Source organism: Octopus bimaculoides, chromosome 27 (assembly GCF_001194135.2).
Source record: "Octopus bimaculoides isolate UCB-OBI-ISO-001 chromosome 27, ASM119413v2, whole genome shotgun sequence".
Classification (NCBI taxonomy): domain Eukaryota; kingdom Metazoa; phylum Mollusca; class Cephalopoda; order Octopoda; family Octopodidae; genus Octopus; species Octopus bimaculoides.
The window spans coordinates 6,955,324-6,967,331 of NC_069007.1; the positions used below are offsets into that span (position 1 = coordinate 6,955,324).

A 12,008-nucleotide genomic window follows, 5' to 3' on the forward strand; every position below is an offset into this window, starting at 1 on the left:
ATATATATATATATATATATATATATGAACCTGGGCATGGCTGTGTGACTCAGAGATTTGTTTTGCAAGTATGTAGTACCAGGTTCAATCCTATTGTGTGACATCTTAGGCAAATCTCTCTCCTACCATAGCCTTGTGAATTGGGAGCTTGGGTGGCAGGGAAACTGTGTAGAAGCCTTGTGTGTGTATATGTATGTTGTTGTTGTTGTCGTTAATTTTGGGTCTTTGCTTGTTACTTTGCTAGTTGTTCCTTTATTCTTCCACTTGTTCTTGTCGTTTCTATTCAGGTCTTCCAGAGAGAATACACATACGATTCTTCTGAGGAAATGGTCAAAATTCTCTACAATAAACAAACCCCAGCTATTGAAGAACTCTTCAGTACAGAAAACGTCCAGGTTTGTCGCATTCACATTCTGTCTTCTCTTTTAACTACCCCAGATCTTCTCCTTTGAAAGCTGTTCCATAAGATTGCTGTACCCTCTCTGTTCTTTTAGGCTTCTATTACTTTCAGTGGTGGAGGCGCAATGGCCCAGTGGTTAGGGCAGCGGACTCGCGGTCATAAGATCGCAGTTTCGATTCCCAAACCGGGCATTGTGAGTGTTTATTGAGCGAAAACACCTAAAGCTCCACGAGGCTCCGGCCGGGGATGGTGGCGAACCCTGCTGCACTCTTTCACCACAACTTTCTCTCACTCTTACTTGCTGTTTCCGTTGATCGGATGAACTGGAACCCTCGACGTCGTAAGTGACGGAGTGCGAACAACTTTCAGTGCTTTAGAATGTGGCCATGCTGGGGCACTGCCTTAAAAGGTTTAGTCAATCATATGGACTTCAGTAAGGTTGTGCGATCTACTTCATAAAATGTAGATGCATAAGGAACACATCCACTTCAAAAGACAACTGACATGTTTAAAATAGCCTTAAATGAAAATGTTGCTACTAAATTTTATATAGGCACAGGCATGTCTGTGTGGTAAGAAGCTTGCTTCCCAACGTGGTTCCAGGGTCAGTCCCACTGCATTGCACCTTGGGCAAGTGTCTTCTACTATAGCCAAAGGCCAACCAAAGCCTTGTGAATGGATTTGGTAGACGGAAACTGAAAGAAGCCCATCTTATATATATATATATATATATATATATATATATATATATATACATACATATATGTGTCTTTGTGTGTTTGTTCCCCCTCACCACTACTTAACAACTGGTGTTGGTGTGTTTGCATCCCTGTAACTTAGTGGTTCAACAAAAGAGACTGATAGAATAAGTACCAAGCTTAAAAAAAGTACTGGGGTTGATTCATTCGAGTAGAACCCAGCATGGCCACAATCTAATGGCTGAAGCAAGTAAAAGGATAAGAAAAAACAGATATATGGGAGCAGTGCCATGCAATGGGACTGAACCTGGTACCATCTGGTTGGGTAGCAAGCTTCTTACCACACAGCTATGCCAAGGCATTCTGCAACTGAGAGTAGAGCTTTCCATTTGAATGGTTCTATAATACTTTCAGATGTTAAAACATATCTATTTGAAACTAAAATCTGCAATCTTCCATTTTAACTAACAGCATTCTAACATTCGTCTTTCATCATCACCCCCAGCAACTTTCTCATCTTTGATGCTATCATCATCATCATCATCATCGTTGTTGCTCTCAGCATTGTCATTGCTGTGGTCAACTTTGTTTTTCATCCCTTCGAGGTCAATATAACAAGGTACCTGCCAAATATCAGGGAGCAGTATAATCAACTGTTTCCCCTCCCTTGAAATTTTCAATCTTGTACTTATATTAGAAACGATTATAAAACTCCTGGTTCAAGACTGACCGGAGATTAAACAAGTGAAAACATCCATTAAAAAAAATAAGTTTGAAAAGTTGCTTTAACTGTCCTAATAATTTGTCTAAAATCTTTTAGTTTCGACATGTCTGACTGGTTCTTTTGCAGACACAGGCTTGGAATAATGTTAGACCAAGAAATATGGCAGATGGACTTTGTTGCTGCAGCGCAGGTTGAAACCCAGCCATAATAATTATAATAATAATAAAGGTTAATCCTTTGGATAGCAGCCTACCTGAGATTGGCTCTGGTTCTATGATACAAAGTTACCGTTTTAAAGTGATTTAATTAAAATTTTGTATCAAAATTCCATGTTTGCTTCAGTTCCATGCACCAACTTAATAATGAGAAAGTTATTTTATTAATTCTTTATTATTTTCAAATTTAACTGAAACAAAAGAGTGAAGGATTCCAAGGTACACAATTGGAAGATTTTTTTTTTCTTTTTATTGCAGGAGCTCTCAGCTTTACATAACCAATACCAAAGAGTTAAAGGTCTGCTGTATGAACCATCTTCAGTTGAATTCCAATCCATAAACATGCTTGAGATAAATCCAGCCACCAATATTATGAAGTGAGTAACAATCCACCCACACCTTGGCATGTGTGTGCCCACCACCACCATCTTCCCTTTCTCTTTCCATTCTCTCTCCATCTGAGGCAGTGGAGGCGCAATGGCCCAGTGGTTAGGGCAGAGGACTCGCGGTCATAGGATCGCGGTTTCGATTCCCAGACCGGGCGTTGTGAGTGTTTATTGAGCGAAAAACACCTAAAGCTCCATGAGGCTCCCGCAGGGGGGGGTGGCGAACCCTGCTGTACTCTTCCACCACAACTTTCTCTCACTCTTTCTTCCTGTTTCTGTTGTGCCTGTAATTCAAAGGGGTCAGCCTTGTCACACTGTGTCACGCTGAATATCCCCGAGAACTACGTTAAGGGTAAACGTATCTGTGGAGTGCTCAGCCACTTGCACGTTAATTTCACGAGCAGGCTGTTCCGTTGATCGGATCAACTGGAACTCTCGACATCATAAGCGACGGAGTGCCAACACACACATTTGGATTTTCCACCAATATCCATTGGTAAAATATGTGTGTGTGTGTTTGTGTGCGAGTGCGTGCATGCAGGCAGGTGTGGCTAGAAGCTTGCTTACCAACCACATGGTTCCGGGTTCAGTCTCACTGCATGGCACCTTGAGCAAGTAGTTTCTAATATAGCCACGAGCTGACCAAAGCCTTGTGAGTGGATTTGGTTGACGAAAACTAAAAGAAACCGATCATCCCACCTTTGCTTCACTTATAAAACATATCCAGTACTATATTATTCTGGACACATAAAAACCTTCTCAGTAGAAAGAGGTTTGACTGCTATATCTAGCAGATCCTACAACCATGTAGCATCTCTATTGGCTCATAAATTTCTAGTGCAAGAACGGCCATTAATGCTAAAATGCAGAGTTAGTTTAATTTTTCTTCTTTGCTTAATTTCCTTTACATTTTGTCTTCTAGAATCTTAGAAAAATTCCAAGCAGAGAAAGAAAGTTCAACTAACGTGAGTATTTCCTTATTTTACACCTTCTTAATGAATGTTTCTGGGTTACCTTGTGTGTCCCCTGTTTTCCAGTCAGTAAACCATGTCCTGATGTGTTATTAAGCCTGGCTCTCTGTTAGATACGATGAGTATTCCAGTTGACACAATCAACTGAACGGCTTGTCTGGGAAATTAACATGGAAGTGGCCGAGTACTCCACAGCCGTGCATACCTTGTTAAAAGTTCACAAGGAGATTCAGTTTGACAAGCCAACTGCAACTAGGCTGGCCCTTTGAATTACAAAGACGCATGAAGTGTCCTCATCGTAACTTAGCAGTTCAGGAAAAGACCCCGATAAAATAGAATAAGTATTAGGTTTTACATAAAAATAAGGCACATGTGTGGTAAGGAGCTTGCTTACCAACCACATGGTTTCGGATTCAGTCCCACTGCGTGGCACCTTGGGCAAGTGTCTTCTACTATAGCTTCAGGCCGACCAAAGCCTTGTAAGTGGATTTGGTTGACGGAAACTGAAAGAAGCCTGTCGTGTATATATATTTATGTGTGTGTCTGTGTCTGTCCCCCCACCATTACTTGACAACCGTTGTCGGTGTGTTTACGTCCTCATGACTTAGCAGTTTGGTAAAAGACTCCAAGAGAATAAGTACCAGGCTTATAAAGTCTTGGGGGTGATGCTCCCCACATGGCTGTAGTCAAATAACTGAAACAAGTAAAAGAACATGAATCAATTTATCCAACTAAAATTCTTCAAGGCAGTGCTCCAGCACGGCCACAATATAGTGCCTGAAACAAAATATATAAAAGAAAAGGACATAAAGAGCCAAGCATTTTGTCCAACGTGCCAGTACCGCCTGACTGGCCTTGTAGGGTTTTCGAGCGAGATCGTTGCCAGTGCCCCTGGACTGGCTCTTGTGCGGGTGGCACATAAGATGTACCATCCTGAGCGTGACCATTGCCAGTACCGCCTGACTGGCTTTGTAGGGTTTTCGAGCGAGATCGTTGCTAGTGCCCCTGGACTGGCTCTTGTGCGGGTGGCACATAAAAGACACCATTTCAAGCGTGGCCGTTTTCGTGCGGGTGACACGTAAAAGCACCCACTACACTCTCTGAGTGGTTGGCGTTAGGAAGGGCATCCAGCTGTAGAAACTCTGCCAAATTAGATTGGAGCCTGGTGTTGCCATCCGGTTTCACCAGTCCTCAGTCAAATCGTCCAACCCATGCTAGCATGGAAAGCGGATGTTAAACGATGATGATGATGATGATGTACCAACAGTTCTGTCAGCTTATCATCTTTGTAGTTATTTTACCCCCTCTGATGGTCAGTTTTGGTTTAGCTCCCAGATCAGGTTTTCACTTACAAGCAGGCTTGTAATCATAAGCATTTTAACCATGTCCATCTATCTCTCTCTCTTTTTCATCTTGGACAGCGTTCTAGTCATAGCAATGTCGATGTTAAGTGTGGGTCACATGTGGATTGGTGGGCATGACAACACTACATTCAAGCTTATACGTGGTTATGCAACCTGTTAGAAATAGCAGTCAGCTCACCTTCAATGTAAACTATACCATCTTAAAAACAGAAGTACATATAGATTATATGGCTCTCAATACCGATCTGACAGTGTGGGGACTACATTATCCGAATATGTCCTCAGTTTCTTAACACAGCTGGATACTCATCATTTAGTGCCTGTTTTCCAATGCTAGCATGGGTAAGATGGTTTGACTGGGTAATGTTTGTTACCATTATATATTTATCTCTTTACAAAATAATACGTTATTTTTATTTTCCTTCAGAAACACAAGTCGGAAGATGTAAGTATAAATATTTATATTAATCCATATTTGTTGAAGCTGTTCTTGTTTCTTAGCACACACACACACACACACACACACAGAGTGAATGTTGATTGAGTAAATCTGTGACCAAAGGACCCCATCCTCTGTTTGTGTCCAGTATGTCCTATTTTCTGTCTATTCAGTCCACCAAATCCACTCACAAACCTTTCTGAAACTCAGAGAGAATGAAAAGAGAGAAAGCAAGAGTGGCTGTGTGGTAAGTAGCTTGCTTACCAACCACATCGTTCCGGGTTCAGTCCCACTGCGTGGCACCTTGGGCAAGTGTCTTCTACTATAGCCTCGGGTCAACCAAAGCCTTGTGAGTGGATTTGATAGACAGAAACTGAAAGCCCGTCGTAGATATGTGTGTGTGTATATATATATATATGTGTGTGTGTGTGTGTGTGTGTGTGTGTGTCTGTATTTGTCCCCCCAACATCGCTTGACAACCGATGCTGGTGTGTTTACGTCCCCGTAACTTAGCGGTTCGGCAAAAAGAGACCGATAGAATAAGTACTAGGCTTCCAAAGAATAAGTCCTGGGGTCGATCTGCTCGACTAAAGGCGGTGCTCCAGCATGGACGCAGTCAAATGACTGAAACAAGTAAAAGAGAGTATAAAGATATAAGTAGAGAGAAGGAGATGAATATGGATAGGGAGAGATAGGTACGTACAAAGGGAGATAGAAATAGAGATATATCAAGAGGAGGAGTTATAGAGCAAGAGATACAGAGAGGGGGGATTGAAAGAGAGATAAAGCAAGAAAGACAGGGAGAGTGAAGGCAAAAAGACAGAAAAACAGAGGTGAAAGAGGGAGAGTTTTACAGAGAGATAAAAAGAGAGAATGAGAGAATATACCAGGTTGAGTGGAAAGTGAGCAATGTTTTGAACCATGAAGAATTTGTACCAGATTTTTGCAGAGTTTTGAATTTTTTTTAATGATCTTTTGGCAATTGTCTGATAATAGACAAAGACTTGCCCAAATGCATCAATAAATTAACATTGATATTTTTTCATTGTTGCTACAATCATCTGAAATGGAACATAGAGATAGTTATACCAAGGGAGCAATAGAGAGAGGCAGATAGAGAGAGACACTCTTTCTTCGGTGGAGATGACTCTCTCAGAGCAATGGGTGTTTAAATGGCTATGGGGGTCCACCAGAATAAAATAGCAATCGAAGGGGGTCCATGCAAGTATAATAGTAAATTTTACATAGTTCAACCTATACAAGTTAATGTGTGAAAAACAAGATAGGAATTTTGAAAGAAGTATCTATAAAATTAGTTTGGGGGGCCAACAGAATAAAATAGAAATCAAAGGAGTCCATAGATAAAAAATGATTGGGGATTCCTGCTGTCAACAATGGGAGTAAATAAGTGACACCATCAAAGAACCAGTGTCGTTCATTTCCAGTCTTCTGTGAAAACAGGTCCGGCCAAGGGAAAATATTATCTTAATTAGAAACATGTGGATTGATACCTTGAAGGACATCTGGTTGTGAAAAATCTGTAGGTTTGCTAGACACGTAAATTTACTCTCTGTCTCTCTCTTTCTCAATAAGTAAGAATGTTTATTTAGTGTTTCTATTTTTGTCTGTTTCAGTCAATTCTTAGTCGAAGGAAGAAATTAAAGTATCGCTCATACGGCCTCGTTGAAGCTGACGACGTACAACCGAGCACAAGTAGCGAAAGCGCCACATCCACCCGACAACCCAGTACAAGTAGCAGAAACTCTGCATCATACCGCATTCTTCAGTCAGCTGCAACAGCAACAAACACCGATTCCCCAACAACATCAGATGAGGATGTTGGCTAATGCTGTTGTCAGCAGTGTGGGTCACATGTGCATTGGTAGACATGACAATACAACATTCAAGCTAATGGTGGAACCTGTACATGGTCACACAACCTGTTAGAAATGTCAGCCAAATCACCTTCAATGTAAACTCTACCATTTTCAAAAAGTACATATTAGATGATGTGGTTCTCGATACACTGTCTGAAACAGCAAAATACATCAGGGATGGTCACATTCGGAATGCCTTTTATTATAAGCTCTCTTGGATCACAAGTGACTGAGTACTAAAACTAGAAATAGTACTTACATTCCACTCGCCTTGTGTTGGCGTACAACAATATGAGCCAGTTTGCAAAGGATGTCCAATTACTCGTCCTACTGAGTTTGGCAGCTGAATGCTCCTGAAAGCATCATCATTTAACACTTCAAAACATCGCAGTACAACTCTCAATCGATGGTTTAGTCCGGGGGGACGAATCAGTACAACTTTCAATCGACGGTCTGGCCCTGGGGGGACGAATTCTCGATGCATAATACCATATTTCCAGGGGTAACGCTCGTGGTAGGTCTTCCAGATCGCTCATCATCTTCCAAGGACATTCTTCTGAAGTTTAGCACAAAATTTCATGTTGGCTCTTTATTCCTGTCCATGACAAAAATCGCAGACCGCAGCAATGTCACTCGGCACGCGATGTCATGAAGGTCACTGCTAGCTCTCAGTGTGCATGCAACTGAGTGCTGACATCTGTTGGCACGCTACAGAACTAGTCCAGGATCTTTTTCATACTACCTTATATGAGTTATCTCCCCTGTAGCTTGAACTTATTATTGTATACAGTGCTCAGGTGCTGCACTACAACTCCTCAGGAAAAGTAACCAAAACTGCACGAACAATAAATATAGAACAATGCACAGGAAGGGAACGGTGAATCAGTCTACAAACAAAATCTGATGGTTTGGGGCTTCAGGTGTACGGTTGGCGAATTTCAGAAAGCATGGAAGTTTTGAAGGATATACTCTCTTTTATTTGTTTCAGCCATTTGACTGCGGCCATGCTGGAGCACCGCCTTTAGTCGAGCAAATCGACTCCGGGACTTATTCTGTGTAAGCCTAGTACTTATTCTATCGGTCTCTTTTGCTGAACCGCCATGTGACGGGGACATAAGCACACCAGCATCGGTTGTCAAGCAATGCTAGGGGGACAAACACAAACACACATATACATACATATATACGACAGGCTTCTTTCAGTTTCCATCTACAAAATCCACTCACAAGGCTTTGGTCGGCCCGAATCTATAGTAGAAGATACTTGCCCAAGGTGCCACGCAGTGGGACTGAACCCTGAGGTTGGTAAGCAAGCTACTTACCACACAGCCACTCCTGTGATGAATAAATATAATACAACAAAAACTACTCAAGTTGAAAAAAAATTTTTTTTAACTTTTGCTGTTATTTGTTTATTAGTTTTCTCTTTGTTTTTTGTTGTTTTTTTAATTTTGCATATTAAACAAAAAAAGGAACAAAGGAACTAGTAATGGTTAAAAGTTTACCATATCTGATGCCATAAAAGATGCAAAGGTATATTGGAAGTACCCCCAACCCTACAGGTTGTCACCTGCCAGGAGCAGGGAAACGCCAGCAAATAGGGGATGCAACAACATACAACTGTGCATGTTCCCATACCAGACTGGCTCAGGGGCCCGACTATGCATATGGGACCCATGGTGGTGTTTTGAGATTTTGATTTTTTTACTTGTTTCAGTCATTTGACTGTGGCCATGCTGGAGCAGTGCCATGAAAAATTTTTAGTTGAACAAACTGCCCCCAGAGCTCATTCTATGGGTCTCTTTAGCCGAACTGCTAATTTACATTAACACACCAAGACCAGTTGTCACGGAGACAGCCCAAAGCCATACACACACATATATATACTGGGTTGGTGCATAATTATTGCGGCTTTTATTCAGCAAAAACATCTGTAAATGACGGTCTGACCATCTGCCAAGCAAATGGGAAGCAATAATTGAGGTAGATGGTGAATATGCTCCAGAACAATCATTTAAAGACGTTTTTGTTACATGTTGTTATTGTTTTTGTTGAAAAAAAAAGCCGTAATAATTATGCACCAACCCAATATATATATATATATATATATGCACACAAAGGGTTTTCTTCCAGTTTCTATCTACTAAATCTGCTTAAGGCCCAACCAAAAGACATTTGAACATGCAGTGGGACTGAACCCAGAACCACGTGGTTGGGAAGCAAGCTTCTTACCACACGTTTTTTGTTTTTTTTTTAAATACATGTGTATTATACACCAAATTCAGAAAATTCCACATGTACGGAAAATATGAGAACATTAAGCACATGCCAATTTTAGCAGTGCATGTTCAAGAAAAAATGTTTTTATTGCATTCAAGCTTACAGGAGTCCTAACTTCATAGATAGGACTTATGGGTGATTTTTTATTTTTGGGGTGGGAGTGAGGGTGCATCTTAAATGCCATGAAATATGGTAATTTCATAAATAACGAAGCAAAGAGAGAAACAAAACAAAAAAAGTGGGAGGGGGCACATAGTTTGAACAAAAATATTTAACCTTTATGTGTACAGGGTGGGCCAAAACATTTGACAATTTTATTTTGAATGGGGAAAATAAATGCAAACTATAAGCCATCAAATACAGAAAATTCCAAAGGTACAGTATATTTGAGGGCATATTAGACATGGGCTAATTTCAGTAGTGCATATTCATGAAAAAAATATTTTTATTGCATTTTATAAACTTCAAGGGACCTAGGGTGAATTTGAGTTGGTTTTTTTTTTTTTGTGGGGGGCATACATCTTATATACCATCAAGGTAATTTAATGAATAATGAGGTGACAGCAAAGTAAAAAAAAAACGAAAAAAGGGAACACATCAATATACCTATGTACAGGAGGGGCCAAAAGTCATTCACCAAAACATTTGACATGTACTGTTATTTAGTGTTTACCATGTACATGTGTATTCACCATTATTTAATTCAATTTTAGAAAAATTGAAGCATGTTTTTGGCAATTGAACTTATTTTGTGTGTGACTTTTGGCCCACCCTGTTTTCTGAAATCAGGAAAGAGAATTAAAGACACAGAAACAATATATTTCAGAACTGAGAAAACAAATATCAAACACTACATTCCTGTGTTCCAGAAGAATGTAGAAGGGTGGAGGCAGAAGATGATGTATCTCAAAGAGTAAACAACCTGTGTTGCAGTCACAGACATTTAATGACCGAGCGGTTCTTAGAATGTTTGCCAGAATGCAAGACACCACTCACCGGTGTGTGGTTGGGCTGGAGGACAAAATCTATAAAGAAATAAAGTGTGGTGGTCACCAATTATAGTATCCACGGAATGTGTATATGTACGACAGTGTACAAGGACGGGTCCTGAACAGTTCCTGGCTTTTCTTGTGGTAACTACGGCAGGATACTCTGTTCTAACAGAAAATCCACATTCAAGTGGGGATAGATATTACCTCCAGGTATTAATACTGTCCCTGTCGCTAATATATATGCTCTCGAGAGTGTACTGGGGGGGCTTTTTATGTGTCCCCGGCAAAAGTGCATCACTAGCATGGGTGCCATTCAGGTGTCACTGGCACCGGCCACAACCATGGTTTCACTTAGCTTGATGAGTCTTCCCAAGCACAGCAAATTGCCAGAAGTCTCAGATACTTGTCATCACCCCTATGAGACTCGACATCTGATAATCACATTTCACCATCTCATCCCGCATCTTCCCAGGTCTACCTCGTCCACAATTAAAGATGTGCACTTCTTTACATTGCTGTCCTCATCCACACGCATCACATGACTACCAGCACAGTCATCTCTCCTGCACATTACATGTGATGCCTTTTATACCCAGTTTTTTTTTTTGTCTTAAGACACTTATGAGGGGTGGCTGAAAAATTCCTGGTATTTAAGGTATCGTGAAAGGCTTGGTTGGAGGCCCAACTTTCTGAGTTCTGTTACAGGGCTTAGAAAAGATGAATAACCGCTGCAATAAGTGTGTGAACCTGAGAGGGGGGATATGTTGAATAAAATCATAATTAACTGATCCTCTTGTATTTTCTTTTACCCAAAGCCAGGAACTTCCCAGTACCCCCCTCATATGTGTGTATGTATGTATAGATAGATAGAGTAGGGGAAAGACAGACAGAGTTGAGGACACTGACATATGCAGATATAAACCGAGACATTGATATGTAGGTGCATATAAAGTATGACATAAGCTAATATAGTGGGAGAGACACCCATATAGGAATATATAGCGTGGGAAACTGACATATAGATGAGTGTATAGAGTGGGAGACAGAGATATAGGTGTGTACGTATATGTATATATACGAGAGGAAGTCAAAAGTTAACCACACTTTCGCCATAACATATCTTTATTATTGTCACACTGCTTTCTCCACATACCTGCTTATTGTGGTCCCATGGTCAAAGTTTAAGCCTGATCGTGCCATTTCTTCTTTCTGGCTTTACAGTGTAAGCATGGCTGTTCCACTAGCAATGTGCACCAAAGAAGAACAAAGTGCAGTGATCCAAGATGTGGTAATGGTGAACCGGTTCACCATTACCATCTCTTGAGCTTTCCGAATCTTCTCGTCAGTGGTGGAGGTTGACGGGCGTCCTGGACTTTCTTCGTGCATCACGCTTGTCCGGTCACTTTTAAATTTCTCGACCCACATTCATACATACTTCTACGCAGTAGTGCACTGTTCCTGTACTCAGAAACAATATGAAAGAAATTCAAGAGAAATGTATGTTGAATGAAAGAGGGATAATTCCATGGAACAATCCATAAGCAGCTCAGAAACAATATGAAAGAAATTCAAGAGAAATGTATGTTGAATGAAAGAGGGATAATTCCATGGAACAATCCATAAGCAGCTCAGAAACAATATGAAAGAAATTCAAGAGAAATG

General features: G+C 40.7%; 2 protein-coding genes across 2 annotated transcripts in view; one reads left to right on the top strand and one right to left on the bottom strand.

The window, feature by feature from the left end:
• Positions 1 to 293: 293 nt before the first annotated feature.
• LOC106868988 (uncharacterized) lies at positions 294 to 8,506 on the top strand. Its single transcript, XM_014914472.2, has 5 exons — positions 294 to 395; positions 2,296 to 2,414; positions 3,346 to 3,388; positions 5,186 to 5,203; positions 6,832 to 8,506. The coding sequence occupies exons 1-5, from the start codon at positions 327 to 329 to the stop codon at positions 7,042 to 7,044; spliced, it is 462 nt and encodes a 153-aa protein (XP_014769958.1). The 5' UTR covers positions 294 to 326; the 3' UTR covers positions 7,045 to 8,506.
• Positions 8,480 to 12,008, bottom strand: part of LOC106868982 (E3 ubiquitin-protein ligase CCNB1IP1) — a 26,492-nt gene continuing 22,963 nt past the window's right edge. The window contains exon 11 of the mRNA XM_014914466.2: positions 8,480 to 10,379. Coding sequence (XP_014769952.1) covers positions 10,288 to 10,379 — 92 coding nt within the window. The 3' untranslated portion in view covers positions 8,480 to 10,287. The remainder of the gene's footprint in view (positions 10,380 to 12,008) is intronic.

What these genes read in the sequence shown, in the direction of transcription:
- LOC106868988 (XM_014914472.2), top strand. Translation starts at nt 327, where the DNA reads ATGGTCAAAATTCTCTACAATAAACAAACCCCAGCTATTGAAGAACTC. An exon ending in TCAGTACAGAAAACGTCCAG is followed by an intron (nt 396 to 2,295) that starts GTTTGTCGCATT and finishes TTTTTATTGCAG; the next exon opens with GAGCTCTCAGCTTTACATAA. An exon ending in CCAGCCACCAATATTATGAA is followed by an intron (nt 2,415 to 3,345) that starts GTGAGTAACAAT and finishes TTTGTCTTCTAG; the next exon opens with AATCTTAGAAAAATTCCAAG.